This window comes from Coregonus lavaretus (assembly GCF_964263955.1).
Source record: "Coregonus lavaretus genome assembly, chromosome: 5".
NCBI classification, from domain to species: Eukaryota; Metazoa; Chordata; class Actinopteri; order Salmoniformes; family Salmonidae; genus Coregonus; species Coregonus lavaretus.
Genome location: NC_139992.1, coordinates 9,903,310 through 9,917,665, shown reverse-complemented (window position 1 = coordinate 9,917,665; position 14,356 = coordinate 9,903,310). Strand labels below are relative to the sequence as shown.

General features: G+C 44.2%; 1 protein-coding gene across 1 annotated transcript in view; it reads right to left on the bottom strand.

The window, feature by feature from the left end:
* Window positions 1-14,356, bottom strand: part of LOC311128799 (parathyroid hormone 2 receptor-like) — a gene marked incomplete at both ends in the record, with an annotated part of 87,037 nt that overhangs the window by 60,907 nt on the left and 11,774 nt on the right. The window contains 3 exons of the mRNA XM_084161032.1: window positions 9,670-9,767; window positions 10,303-10,430; window positions 11,003-11,113. Of these exons, the coding sequence (XP_084017158.1) occupies window positions 9,670-9,767; window positions 10,303-10,430; window positions 11,003-11,113 (337 nt within the window). The remainder of the gene's footprint in view (window positions 1-9,669; window positions 9,768-10,302; window positions 10,431-11,002; window positions 11,114-14,356) is intronic.

Here is a 14,356-nt window from a genome sequence, read left to right as displayed (position 1 = left end):
TAAACCCCTACAACTTATCCAGAACGTTGCAGCCCGTCTGGTGTTCGACCTTCCCAAGTTCTCTCATGTCACCCCGCTCCTCCGCACACTTCACTGGCTTCCAGTTGAGGCTCGCATCTACTACAAGACCATGGTGCTTGCCTACGGAGCTGTGAGGGGAACGGCACCTCCTTCCCTTCAGGCTCTGATCAGACCCTACACCCAAACGAGGGCACTACATTCATCCACCTCTGGCCTGCTAGCTCCCCTACCTCTACGGAAGCACAGTTCCCGCTCAGCCCAGTCAAAGCTATTTGCTGCTCTGGCACCCCAATGGTGGAACAAGCTCCCCCACGACGCCAGGACAGCGGAGTCACTGACCACCTTCCGGAGACACTTGAAACCCTACCTCTTTAAGGAATACCTGGAATAGTATAAAGTAAGCCCTTCTAGGGCTATCTTCTGTATACCCCCCCCCCCCTACCTTGTCACAACACAACTGATTGGCTCAAACACATTAAGAAGGAAAGAAATTCCACAAATTAACTTTTAAGAAGGCACACCTGTTAATTGAAATTCATTCCAGGTAAGTACCTCATGAAGTTGGTTGAGAGAATGCCAAGAGTATGCAAAGCTCTCATCAAGGCAAAGGGTGGCTATTTGAAGAATCTCAAATATAAAATACATTTTCATTTGTATAACACTTTGTTGGTTACTACATGATTCCATATGTGTTATTTCATAGTTTTGATGTCTTCACTATAATTCCACAATGTAAAAAATAGTCATAATAAAGAAAAACCCTTGAATGAGTAGGTGTGTCCAAACTTTTGACTGGTAGTGTACATTTGAAGATGATCCCTGGGCTTTGATGGACAGTAAAAGGGTTGCAGAGGAGGTGAAGCTGATCAAGCATGGTGCACCAAGACCACTAAAATCACAGTCAATCCCCAGCCACCATAAACAATCATGTACAGCAAGTTTGACCATCCTAAGGTGCCTCTTGTTTGCCATAAATGGCATATGTCCTTATAGGGACGTTGGGATTACTGCAGTTTCCCAGACCAATGTATGAGTCACCCCAGCATGAAAGCTCATTCTTCATATGTGAATCCAGTTCAGGTGTCACATGGGCTGGCCAGCCATGGTTAGTAGCCAAATAGGTACATATGAGGACAATGCATGGCAGCACTTTAAATGTGGCAATCCAGTTCCATGTTGTCTCTGTCTCTAGTAGCTGATGGTGGAATGGGCCTGTCGAGGACGGTTCTGGGAGATTCAGGATGGCATTGAACTTGGAGAGTGCAATTCATTTGACATGTGAAGGCCCACTAAGTTGATGGAATTTATTGTCAATGAGTGTCAGGTTGTGTTGGTTCATTTTAGTAAACACCTGCCTTATGCACTTGTCATGTGTGGTTGCATCCTCCTCATACACCATAACTGTCACCAAGTCAACATACAGTGGGGGAAAAAAGTATTTAGTCAGCCACCAATTGTGCAAGTTCTCCCACTTAAAAAGATGAGAGAGGCCTGTAATTTTCATCATAGGTACACGTCAACTATGACAGACAAAATGAGAAAAAATTATCCAGAAAATCACATTGTAGGATTTTTTATGAATTTATTTGCAAATTATGGTGGAAAATAAGTATTTGGTCACCTACAAACAAGCAAGATTTCTGGCTCTCACAGACCTGTAACTTCTTCTTTAAGAGGCTCCTCTGTCCTCCACTCGTTACCTGTATTAATGGCACCTGTTTGAACTTGTTATCAGTATAAAAGACACCTGTCCACAACCTCAAACCGTCACACTCCAAACTCCACTATGGCCAAGACCAAAGAGCTGTCAAAGGACACCAGAAACAAAATTGTAGACCTGCACCAGGCTGGGAAGACTGAATCTGCAATAGGTAAGCAGCTTGGTTTGAAGAAATCAACTGTGGGAGCAATTATTAGGAAATGGAAGACATACAAGACCACTGATAATCTCCCTCGATCTGGGGCTCCACGCAAGATCTCACCCCGTGGGGTCAAAATGATCACAAGAACGGTGAGCAAAAATCCCAGAACCACACGGGGGGACCTAGTGAATGACCTGCAGAGAGCTGGGACCAAAGTAACAAAGCCTACCATCAGTAACACACTACGCCGCCAGGGACTCAAATCCTGCAGTGCCAGACGTGTCCCCCTGCTTAAGCCAGTACATGTCCAGGCCCGTCTGAAGTTTGCTAGAGTGCATTTGGATGATCCAGAAGAGGATTGGGAGAATGTCATATGGTCAGATGAAACCAAAATAGAACATTTTGGTAAAAACTCAACTTGTTGTGTTTGGAGGACAAAGAATGCTGAGTTCCATCCAAAGAACACCATACCTACTGTGAAGCATGGGGGTGGAAACATCATGCTTTGGGGCTGTTTTTCTGCAAAGGGACCAGGACGACTGATCCGTGTAAAGGAAAGAATGAATGGGGCCATGTATCGTGAGATTTTGAGTGAAAACCTCCTTCCATCAGCAAGGGCATTGAAGATGAAACGTGGCTGGGTCTTTCAGCATGACAATGATCCCAAACACACCGCCCGGGCAATGAAGGAGTGGCTTCGTAAGAAGCATTTCAAGGTCCTGGAGTGGCCTAACCAGTCTCCAGATCTCAACCCCATAGAAAATCTTTGGAGGGAGTTGAAAGTCCGTGTTGCCCAGCGACAGCCCCAAAACATCACTGCTCTAGAGGAGATCTGCATGGAGGAATGGGCCAAAATACCAGCAACAGTGTGTGAAAACCTTGTGAAGACTTACAGAAAACGTTTGACCTGTGTCATTGCCAACAAAGGGTATATAACAAAGTATTGAGAAACTTTTGTTATTGACCAAATACTTATTTTCCACCATAATTTGCAAATAAATTCATAAAAAATCCCACAAAGCTCAACCCAAACAAGATAAGAGTGCACCGGAACATCCCATTGTGCATCAGAAATGCAGCGAGGCAGCGGAAGGTCTTGTTGAATTCAGGCAGACGTACAGTATTGGACTATCAATTAATCAAAGCTCACTTCTAAACAATAAGGAGGTGACTTAGAGCCCAATCCTGGAGGGGCAAGTTATACCACAGTGGGGTAAGTTGTAGCGTAAGGGAGAGGGTGTCAGAGGCCAGGGTTGGATTCTCTTTCCTTTCGTTGGAGCCTCTGAGTTGCCTCATTGATCATCAAAGAGGCTCGTAACTTGGAATATTTGGTGTTGCCATGCTAAACAGTCCACTGCCTTTTTATATATCCTGACGAAGGTGTTTGCGTGTATATGGTGGGCATATTGGATTCCTAAAATAGTTGAAGTACACACAAATTGTCTTGAGTACAGGACATAAGTCCCCTGTAGCTCAGTTGGTAGAGCATGGCGCTTGCAACGCCAGGGTTGTGGGTTCGTTTCCCATGGGGGGCCAGTATGAAAAATGTATGCACTCACTAACTGTAAGTCGCTCTGGATAAGAGCGTCTGCTAAACAATGTAAATGTAATAAGTATAGTACACAAATCTGAAAAATGGCTCATATAAAACGTGTACATATTCAGGCGATTAAACCACCATTTAAAATGGTAATGTGGCAACCATATTGGATTTTGGATGCCATATTGCATTTGGAGTCTCCCTCAGATTAGCAGGGCTAAGATGTAGACCCCATGAATTCCCTATGCTGGTCTGGCCTCTTTTGGCCGTCATCGTCTAGGATGGCTGGGATGATCTGCAACCACATGAATGTGGCGCTGGTGGTGTCTGGTGATTGGCACAGTGGCATAAGCAACTTGTGGTAAGGAGGCATCCCACTGCCCCATGAGGAGCATGGTGTTACAGAGTCTGGATCTGCCACATCTGAGGAGACGTACCCCAATGGTGTGGTGTTGAAGATGCAGTCCTTATGACATGCTCTCAAGAGAAGGACTTCAGCATTGTAGTAGTCTGGCCTGGGCAGGCTGGTGTCAGCAGTGGCTGTCCCATGAAGGGAATGGTAGATTTTTTCCACCTGCGCTTTCCAGGAGTTGAACTTGTTGCCATCACATTTGTGGACTGGGGCTCACTGCTGTTAGACCACAGAAGATGGACCTCTTCAGCTTGGCTGGTGCATCTGGTGGTCTTGGTGGTATCCATCAGGGCTCTGGTGGGTCCAACCAGCTGGTCTACCAGCTGACCCTAGCTTGACCTGCTCAATCAGGCCGGTGTAGTCCACTCCGATGAGCAGCAGTAGAATGATTACTTTTATACTATTCCAGGTATTCCTTAAAGAGGTAGGGTTTCAAGTGTCTCCGGAAGGTGGTCAGTGACTCCGCTGTCCTGGCATTGGGGTGCCAGGGCAGCAAATAGCTTTGACTGGGCTGAGCGGGAACTGTGCTTCCGTAGAGGTAGGGGGGCTAGCAGGCCAGAGGTGGATGAACGTAGTGCCCTCGTTTGGGTGTAGGGTCTGATCAGAGCCTGAAGGTAAGGAGGTGCCATTCCCCTCACAGCTCCGTAGGCAAGCACCATGGTCTTGTAGTAGATGCAAGCCTCAAATGGAAGCTAGTGGAGTGTGAGGAGGAGCGGGGTGACATGAGAGAACTTGGGAAGGTCGAACACCAGACGGGCTGCAGCGTTCTGGATAAGTTGTAGGGGTTTAATGGCACAGGCAGGGAGCCCAGCCAACACACGAGTTGCAGTAATCCAGACGGGAGATGACAAGTGCCTGGATTAGGACCTGTGCCGCTTTCTGTGCAAGGTAGGGTCGTACTCTGCAAATGTTGTAGAGCATGAACCTGCAGGATCGGGTCACCGCTTTGATGTTAGCGGAGAACGACAGGGTGTTGTCCAGGGTCACGCCAAGGTTCTTTGCACTCTGGGAGGAGGACACAATGGAGTTGTCAACCGTGATGGCGAGATCGTGGAGCGGGCAGTCCTTCCCCGGGAGGAAGAGCAGCTCCGTCTTGCCGAGGTTCAGCTTGAGGTGGTGATCCGACATCCACACTGATTCGCCACCTGGTTATCAGAAGGGGGAAAGGAGAAAATGAATTGTGTGTCGTCTGCGTAACAATGATAGGAGAGACCATGTGAGGATATGACAGAGCCAAGTGACTACTTGTTGTATAGAGAGAATAGGAGAGGGCCTAGAACTGAGCCCTGGAGGACACCAGTGGTGAGAGCACGTGGTGCGGAGACAGATTCTCGCCACGCCACCTGGTAGGAGTGTCCTGTCAGGTAGGACGCAATCCAAGAGTGAGCAGCGCCGGAGATGCTCAACTCGGAGAGGGTGGAGAGGAGGATCTGATGGTTCACAGTATCAAAGGCAGCAGATAGGTCTAGAAGGATAAGAGCAGAGGAGAGAGAGTTAGCTTTAGCAGTGCGGAGAGCCTCCGTGACACAGAGAAGAGCAGTCTCAGTTGAATGACCAGTCTTAAAACCTGACTGGTTTGGATCAAGAAGGTCATTCTGAGAGAGATTGCAGGAGAGTTGGCTAGAGACGGCACGCTCAAGAGTTTTGGAGAGAAAATAAAGAAGGGATACTGGTCTGTAGTTGTTGACATCGGAGGGATCGAGTGTAGGTTTTTTGAGGAGGGGTGCAACTCTCGCTCTCTTGAAGACGGAAGGGACATGGCCAGTGGTCAAGGATGAGTTGATGAGCGAGGTGAGGTAAGGGAGAAGGTCTCCGGAAATGGTCTGGAGAAGAGAGGAGGGGATAGGGTCAAGCGGGCAGGTTGTTGGGCGGCCGGCCATCACAAGTCGCAAGATTTCGTCTGGAGAGAGAAGGGAGAAAGAAGTCAAAGCATAGGTTAGGGCAGTGTGAGCAGGACCAGCGGTGTCATTTGACTTAATCAATGAGGATCGGATGTCGTTAACCTTCTTTTCAAAATGGTTGACGAAGTCATCCACAGAGAGGGAGGAGGGAGGGGGAGGAGGAGGAGGAGGAGGATTCAGCAGGGAGGAGAAGGTGGCAAAGAGCTTCCTAGGGTTAGAGGCAGAGGCTTGAAATTTAGAGTGGTAGAAAGTGGCTTTAGCAGCAGAAACAGAGGAAGATAATGTAGAGAGGAGGGAGTGAAAAGATGACAGGTCCGCAGAGTGTCTAGTTTTCCTCCATTTCCGCTCGGCAGCCCGGTGCCCTCTTCTGTGAGCCCGCAATGAGTCGTCAAGCCACGGAGCAGGAGGGGAGGACCGAGCCACCCGGAAGGATAGGGGACATAGAGAGTCAAAAGATGCAGAAAGGGAGGAGAGAAGTCTATGGCCACCCTAGCCATAGACTGTTCTCTCTGCTACCGCACGGCAAGCGGTACCGGAGCGCCAAGTCTATGTCCAAAAGGCTTCTCAACAGCTTCTACCCCCAAGCCATAAGACTCCTGAACAGCTAATCATGGCTACCCGGACTATTTGCACTGCCCCCCCACCCCATCCTTTTTACGCTGCTGCTACTCTGTTAATTATTTATGCATAGTCACTTTAACTCTACCCACATGTACATATTACCTCAACTGCTTCAACTAGCCGGTGCCCCCGCACATTGACTCTGCAACGGTACCCCCCTGTATATATAGCCTCCCTACTGTCACTTTATTTTACTTCTGCTCTTTTTTTTCTCAACACTTCTTTTGTTGTTGTTTTAAATAAATGCACTGTTGGTTAAGGGCTGTAAGTAAGCATTTCACTGTAATGTCTGCACCTGTTGTATTCGGCGCATGTGACCAATACAATTTTATTTGATTTGATTTGATATGGGGGAATAGATCCGTAAGGCATCAACGAGCTGGTTGGAGAGATTGTAGAGGTTGGGCATGTGCTGCCACGGGTTGTTGTCGATATTGTAGAGATATCGGTATCCATCGGTTTCTGAGATCACGTCCTGGAACGGGATCTTCTGACGATGAGACTGTTGCTGTGTTTCTTTGCTGCTCTGCCATGTCACAGTAGGTGTGTTGCATCCGGCTCGAAGGACCAATGTAACTGAATGACGGTTTAGGTGAGGGTTATGGTGGTGTCACGGTTTCGGCCGAGGCTGCCTCTCTCCCTTGTTCGGGCAGGCTTCGGCGTTCGTTGTCTCCGGAATACTAGCTGCCACCGTTGTATGTTTCATGTTCGTTTGCTTTTGTCTGATTGTTGTCACACCTGTTTTCATTTAGTGTCATTAGTGTCCTATTTAGTTCTCGTTGTGTTTGTCAGGTGTTGTGTGTTATTGATTTTTGTCTGTCGTGTGTAGGGCTGATGTTCGCTATTTCGCTCGGTTGAGCTTCCCTCCACTGCGTGGAGTGTTTACGCACCTGTGTAGTGCGCATTTGTTTTGTTCGCCTTCGTGCGTTATTTCGCCTACGGGCAAGTGTTCTCGTAATTTCCTTGTTGGAGAGTTACTAAAGTCTGTTGGACTATACTTCGGTGTCCTGCGTTTGATTCCACCACTACACCCACCTACAGCACGCGTGACAGGTGGTGCCCATCTTCTATGGGACTCCGATAAGAGCAGGACCAGAGGCAGAGATGCAGTTCAGTTAAGAGTCTTTATGTATTCAGAGGAGGTCGGTGATACAGGGCATAGACCATGTCATTCAGATGGGTTGGATTACAATCTTGAAGAGTTTTGATGTCTTGAACAGTGTCTTGACTCTGTAACCAGCTGGTTGGTTATTATGGTTTCTCTAAAGGGAGACAAATCATAACAGGCAATAATCCTGTGAATAATAACATGCAATAAGCCTATGAATGAATAAAGCTCTGCATAAACATACTGTAGCAGCAGTTAACAATTAATGGGAATAAATGGGGTGTAGTAGAAAGTGTCATGGATGAATATGTATTAATTACCAGCTACATGTAACAAAGGAAAACAGATAAATTGGTTTCACAGCTTGTAATATTGGGTTACATGAGCTTATTGGCAAAATATTTGATCTCATTTGGCAAAATACCAATAATTGGGCAAAAGATCAGAATTGGGCTGCCTGTGTAAACGCAGCATAAAACATTAAGACAGCTGGTAAAGCTGGTTAAAAATGACAATACAGTAGAATACATAACAAGCAGCTTGTGGTTGTAATGAGGTCATAATAGCCTGTTTTGCATGCTGGGCACAGCCCATTCAATCTGAGCTATTTCAGACTCGCTATAATAATGCTTGATCCGAGAACATCCACAATTGGAACCATCCTGCTCAACAGAGAGAAAAGTGCACAACACAAACAAAAAAAGGTATGACGTTTTAATCAAAGTATCTCGACTCAAATTTATTTGGAGTGCACTCTGTCCTTCATAAGTTAACGTGATGAACTGTTGCCAGTTCGTCTTGTCCCGTCAAGTCCTACCAGCGTGTTCCTGTGTTTCCTGTGCTCTAGTTTAGGTTTTTCCTAGTCTTCCCAGTTCTGACCTTTCTGCCTGTCCTGACGCTGATCCTGCCTGCCGTCTTGTACCTGCCTGACTCTGATTTAGATTACGACTCTTTGCCTGCCTGGACTTACCTTTGGCCTGCCCCTTGTGATGTAATAAACTCTGAGACTCGTACTATCCGCCTCCTGTGTCTGCATCTGGGTCTTAGCCTGAGCCTTGATAGATGTCTTGTTTTTTGTAAAATGTTTTGATTATTTGTGTACTTCTTTGACATTTTACTGCATTGTTAGGAGCTAGTAACATAAGCATTTCTCTGCACCAGCTATAGCATCTGCTAAACTGTGTACACGCCCAATAAACTTTGATTTGATTTAAGAGGAGCGAGAGAGAGTTGACAACACCTGTACATCGGAGATGAATGTTCTTCAACTGCACTTGACCAAAGTTTCCTCTTCCTACTCATCCAAATGGAACATAAGTACTTTGAGGGTGCTCACTGCTTCCTCTCTCTGTTTGGGTTGGGAGCACAGGGTCGATGACGAATATTATTATCATTATATACTATTTCTCTTGGGTCTGTTCGTCCAGAGAGTTTCATATTTAGCTGACAACGTCACTAAAATGATGCGTGCTCATCGATATGGCCAGAGGGCGTGCGTTGTTATGATTCGGAATGGTTAGATAGTTAGCAACAATGACAAGAAGCTGCCATGCGGGGAATCGTAGGTGGCTCATTTCAGCTCGTTGTATCTTGTTATTGATAACATGTCTTGTTTTGAGGTGTTTTGACTGATGTCATGTCTATGCTAATATGGTTAAAATTCACTAGCTAGTTAGCCAAACTCCCATTAGGCCTATGTTTGGGTCAGTGTTTGTTCACAACTGAGTCTGTATTCATCTATTAATTATTACTGGCAGCCTCTCACACTCAGAAAGATATGCGCACGCACCAAGAATGGACACAGACAGGCGCACGCACACGTTTGTTTTACTATCCTTGTGGGGGCCAAAATCCTATTTTCCCTAACCCTAACCTTAACCTTAACCTTAAACCTGACCCTAACCCTAACTCCAAACCCCTAACCTGAACCCTAATTGTAACACTAACCCTAAAGCCTAAAGCCTTCTTCCTTGTGGGGACCTGCGAAATGTCCCCACTTTTTTCCCTTTTATTACTATCCTTGAGAGGACTTCTGGTCACCACAAGGATAGTAAAACCAAACCCACACACACACACACACACACACACACACACACACACACACACACACACACACACACACACACACACACACACACACACACACACACACACACACACACACACACACACACACTTATATATATATACACACACACACAGACCTGAAGTATCCGATGATGAAGATAGCCACTAGTAGAGAGCTGAAGGACACAGCGTAGCCTACGGTGTACATGACATACAGCCGCTCAAAGAAGTCCTGCTGGGAGAGAGATAGAGGTATGTACAGATGTAGGATCTTCATTTGATCACTCTTTTGTTGCTGAGAATTTTCTTTCACAGCAGCAAATGCTAACTTGTAGTGTATTTGAGTTTTAAAAAGGCTTCTAAAGTTTATGTCCACTTAGAAATGTCAGACTTGATTTGCCTTAACAGAAAATGTATCAACCCCTACAAAAATGTCCATTATTTAAATACATATAATAATTCACATTTCCTGTTGTTGCAGGATTATTTTCCTGCTGTAGCAAATTGTCTCGAATTAAGATCCTACATCTGTATTACTGTAAAGCTTCCCTAACAGAGATGTTACTAGCTGAAACAGCCATGTAATTGATCCAGTGGCTCAGTGGGAGTGAGCATGACAACACCAGGGTTGTGGGTTTGATCCACATATGTGGCTTTTGCTTTGGATAAAACCACTTGCTAAAAGACGATACAATTTATACAGTCGCATTGTAGGGTTTACTGCATGTGTGGGGATAAAGCAGCTGCAGTAGATACAGAACAGTACTTACTTTTCCCCTCTCGTTGCTTGGCTTCATGAACCCAGGGCCCAGACACTCTGAGTAGTTAGGCCACGTCCTGTTCAGGCTCTCCACAAACACCCATGACCCATTGATGTCACACTTCCTGTAGGCATGACCTGTAATATATATCAACAAATCAACATACTGTATCTCTGTAGCTTACTTGGTTTCACTCGGTACCTTAAGTGAGGCAATACATAATTCAAGTTTCAAAATTCACTATAAATCCACTATAAATGCACTATATCAATCATACATTGGTAAACGGGAACCCATTCTCCTATGCATGCAGAGTTGTTTGTCATAATACTTTATCTGTATTGTTTGTCATAATACTTTATCTGTATACTTGGATTAGACAATACATAATTCAATTCAATACCTGCGGGGGGCAGGTAGCTTAGTGGTTAAGAGCGTTGTGCCAGTAACCGAAAGGTCGCTGGTTCTAATCCCCGAGCCGACTAGGTGAAAACTCTGTTGATGTGCCCTTGAGCAAGGCACTTAACCCTAATTGCTCTGGATAAGTGTGTCTGCTAAATGACGTAAATGTAAGTATCAATATTAACTAGCTATGTATCAACCATACACAGGTAAAATGATACCACACAGAGATATTGTATTCAAATTCTATTTCTATGGGGAACCTGGAACCTGTTCTGCCATGCATGCAGAGTGGGGTGTCACCTACCTTTGTGGTTGAAGTCGAAGATGTAGCTGGGGCAGGGGACCTTGGTGACAGCTCCTGGGTAACCCTGAGGCCAGCAGATGAGGCCGTCCCAACCAGGGCGGCAGAGGTCATCTAGAGGAGAGGCAGAACACTTCAAATTCAGAGTTCATTCTTTTCAACTACAGTGTGTGACCGGTGTAGGACCTCAGAGATAGGAACACGTTGGGAAAGGAGGTCATTCAGAATACTGAAATGTTCTTAATTTTGAGGTTCTACTGTATTGACATTTGAATACAGCATTGTACACTTTGGATAATTTTATAGCTTGATCGTATGAGTTATATTGATTTTATACAACTGGTGGGTCTAATCCTGGATGCTGATTGATTAAAACCCCATTCCGGCCGGTGTCTATTCCACAAGTTACCACCAGCTAAAGCTTTGACGTTGAAATGCCTATTTACTCTGTTCCATCTGACTGGGCAATCCACTGTCTCATCAGCCAAGGCAGACAATTTATAAACTTGATCTCCACTTTAAAAAGCATCTAGACATTATCTCCCATTTCTTTTAGAACAACATTTGATATTCAACAGCGGATATTTGTATAAACCTTGTTGTCTGTCTCTCCGACATTTGCAACATTGTTTCAATATTGAAATCCGATCTCTAGCTGTCCCATAGTAATGAACGTGACCAGGAGTCGGGACGAGACAGACAGGCAGGCAACTTTTCTCAGCCAGTCAAAATCATGAATCAGCTGGCATAGTTTTTATTGATACATACAAAGAAATGTCAATAGATAATGGCTTAGCAGATAATAACAAAAGACGAACAATATTTACATGGCTCAAAGAGAAGGAATATAATATCTATTGTTTACAGGAAACAAAGAAACTCAAAAGGGTGATGATATTAATTAACAGTAATTTCAATCCGAATGTGCAAATTGTCCAAACAGATCCGCAAGGTAGATGGATTATTTTAAATATGTTATTGGACCATAAACAGATATGGCTCATTAACCTTTACGGACCAAATAATGATGATCCACACTTCTTTGACAATATATATAATAAATGATCAACCCTGCAAGCAATACAACACTCTATTATTATGGTGGGAGATTACAATACCGTTTTAAATAGCTCAATGGACCGTAAAGAAAATCATACTACAAACTATCACCTCATGCGCTTAAGGAAATCATGAATGTCATGGATACATTAGAACTAGTAACTATTTGGAGGCTTAAATATCCTGATCTAGTGAGATATACATGGCGGAGACTTAATCAAGCTAGTCGTCTTGACTTCTTTCTTATGTCATTCTCGCTGGCACCAAAAGTTTAAAAAGTGTTGATAGGGGACAGAATGCTGGCGGACCATCATATAATTGGCATATTCATTACTCTTACTGAATGTCCATGTAGGCGAGGATATTGGACATTTAATCAAAACCTATTGGATGATAACTTGTTTTTAACTAGGACAGAGGAATTTATAACAGATTTTTTCCAACATAACATAGGGACAGCAAATCCCCTTATTGTATGGGACACTTTTAAATGTGCCTTTAGAGGCCATGCAATTCAGTACTCATCTCGAAAACAAAAGCAATTTAGGTCAAAAGAGTCCATACTAACAAAGGAAATAGAAGGTCTAACAGAACAGATACAGTGAAGGAAAAAAGTATTTGATCCCCTGCTGATTTTGTACGTTTGCCCACTGACAAAGAAATGATCAGTCTATAATTTTAATGGTAGGTTTATTTGAACAGTGAGAGACAGAATAACAACAAAAAAATCCAGAAAAACGCATGTCAAAAATGTTATAAATTGATTTGCATTTTAATGAGGGAAATTAATATTTGACCCCCTCTCAATCAGAAAGATTTCTGGCTCCCAGGTGTCTTTTATACAGGTAACAAACTGAGATTAGGAGCATACTCTTAAAGGGAGTGCTCCTAATCTCATCTTGTTACCTGTATATAAGACACCTGTCCACAGAAGCAATCAATCAGATTCCAAACTCTCCACCATGGCCAAGACCAAAGTGCTCTCCAAGGATGTCAGGGACAAGATTGTAGACCTACACAAGGCTGGAATGGGCTACAAGACCATCGCCAAGCAGCTTGGTGAGAAGGTGACAACAGTTGGTGCAATTATTCGCAAATGGAAGAACACAAAAGAACTGTCAATCTCCCTCGGCCTGGGGCTCCATGCAAGATCTCACCTCGTGGAGTTGCAATGATCATGAGAACGGTGAGGAATCAGCCAGAACTACACGGGAGGATCTTGTCAATGATCTCAAAGCAGCTGGGACCATAGTCACCAAGAAAACAATTGGTAACACACTACGCCGTGAAGGACTGAAATCCTGCAGCGCCCGCAAGTTCCCCCTGCTCAAGAAAGCACATATACATGCCCGTCTGAAGTTTGCCAATGAACATCTGAATGATTCAGAGGAGAACTGGGTGAAAGTGTTGTGGTCAGATGAGACCAAAATGGAGCTCTTTGGCATCAACTCAACTCGACTCGCCGTGTTTGGAGGAGGAGGAATGCTGCCTATGACCCCAAGAACACCATCCCCACCGTCAAACATGGAGGTGGAAACATTATGCTTTGGGGGTGTTTTTCTGCTAAGGGGACAGGACAACTTCACCGCATCAAAGGGACGATGGACGGGGCCATGTACCGTCAAATCTCTAGGGTTGGATGGCATACCAGTCGAGGTATACCAAACCTTTTTTGATATACTCAGAGGACTGTTTTAAATACTCCTATGTAAATGGTAGATTATCAGACACTCAAGAAGAAGGTCTGATTTCATTATTACTGAAAGGATACAAGTGGAAAATATAAAGATCCAGTCTATTAAAAATATTGGAGGCCCCTTACACTTCAGTGTTGTGATGCAAAAATTCTAGCAAAATGTATAGTGCATAGAATTAAAAAGGTATTGTCGGACATTATTAATTCTAATCAGACAGGTTTTTTACATGGACGATACATTGGAGATAATATAAGGCAAGTACTGGAAACAATCGAACACTATGAAAAATCTGGGAATCCAGGCCTGCTATTCATAGCAGACTTTGAAAAGGCATTTGATAAAGTACGACTGGGGTTTATATATAAATGCCTGGATCATTTTAATTTTGGAGAATCTCTTATAAAATGGGTTAAAATCATGTATAGTAACCCTAGGTGTAAAATATTAAATAATGGCTATTTCTCCGAAAGTTTTAAACTGTTAAGAGGAGTGAAACAAGGTTGTCCACTATCGGCATATTTATTTATTATGGCCATCGAAATGTTAGCTATTAAAATCAGATCCAACAATAATATTTAAGTGATTATAAATCCAGGTCTTA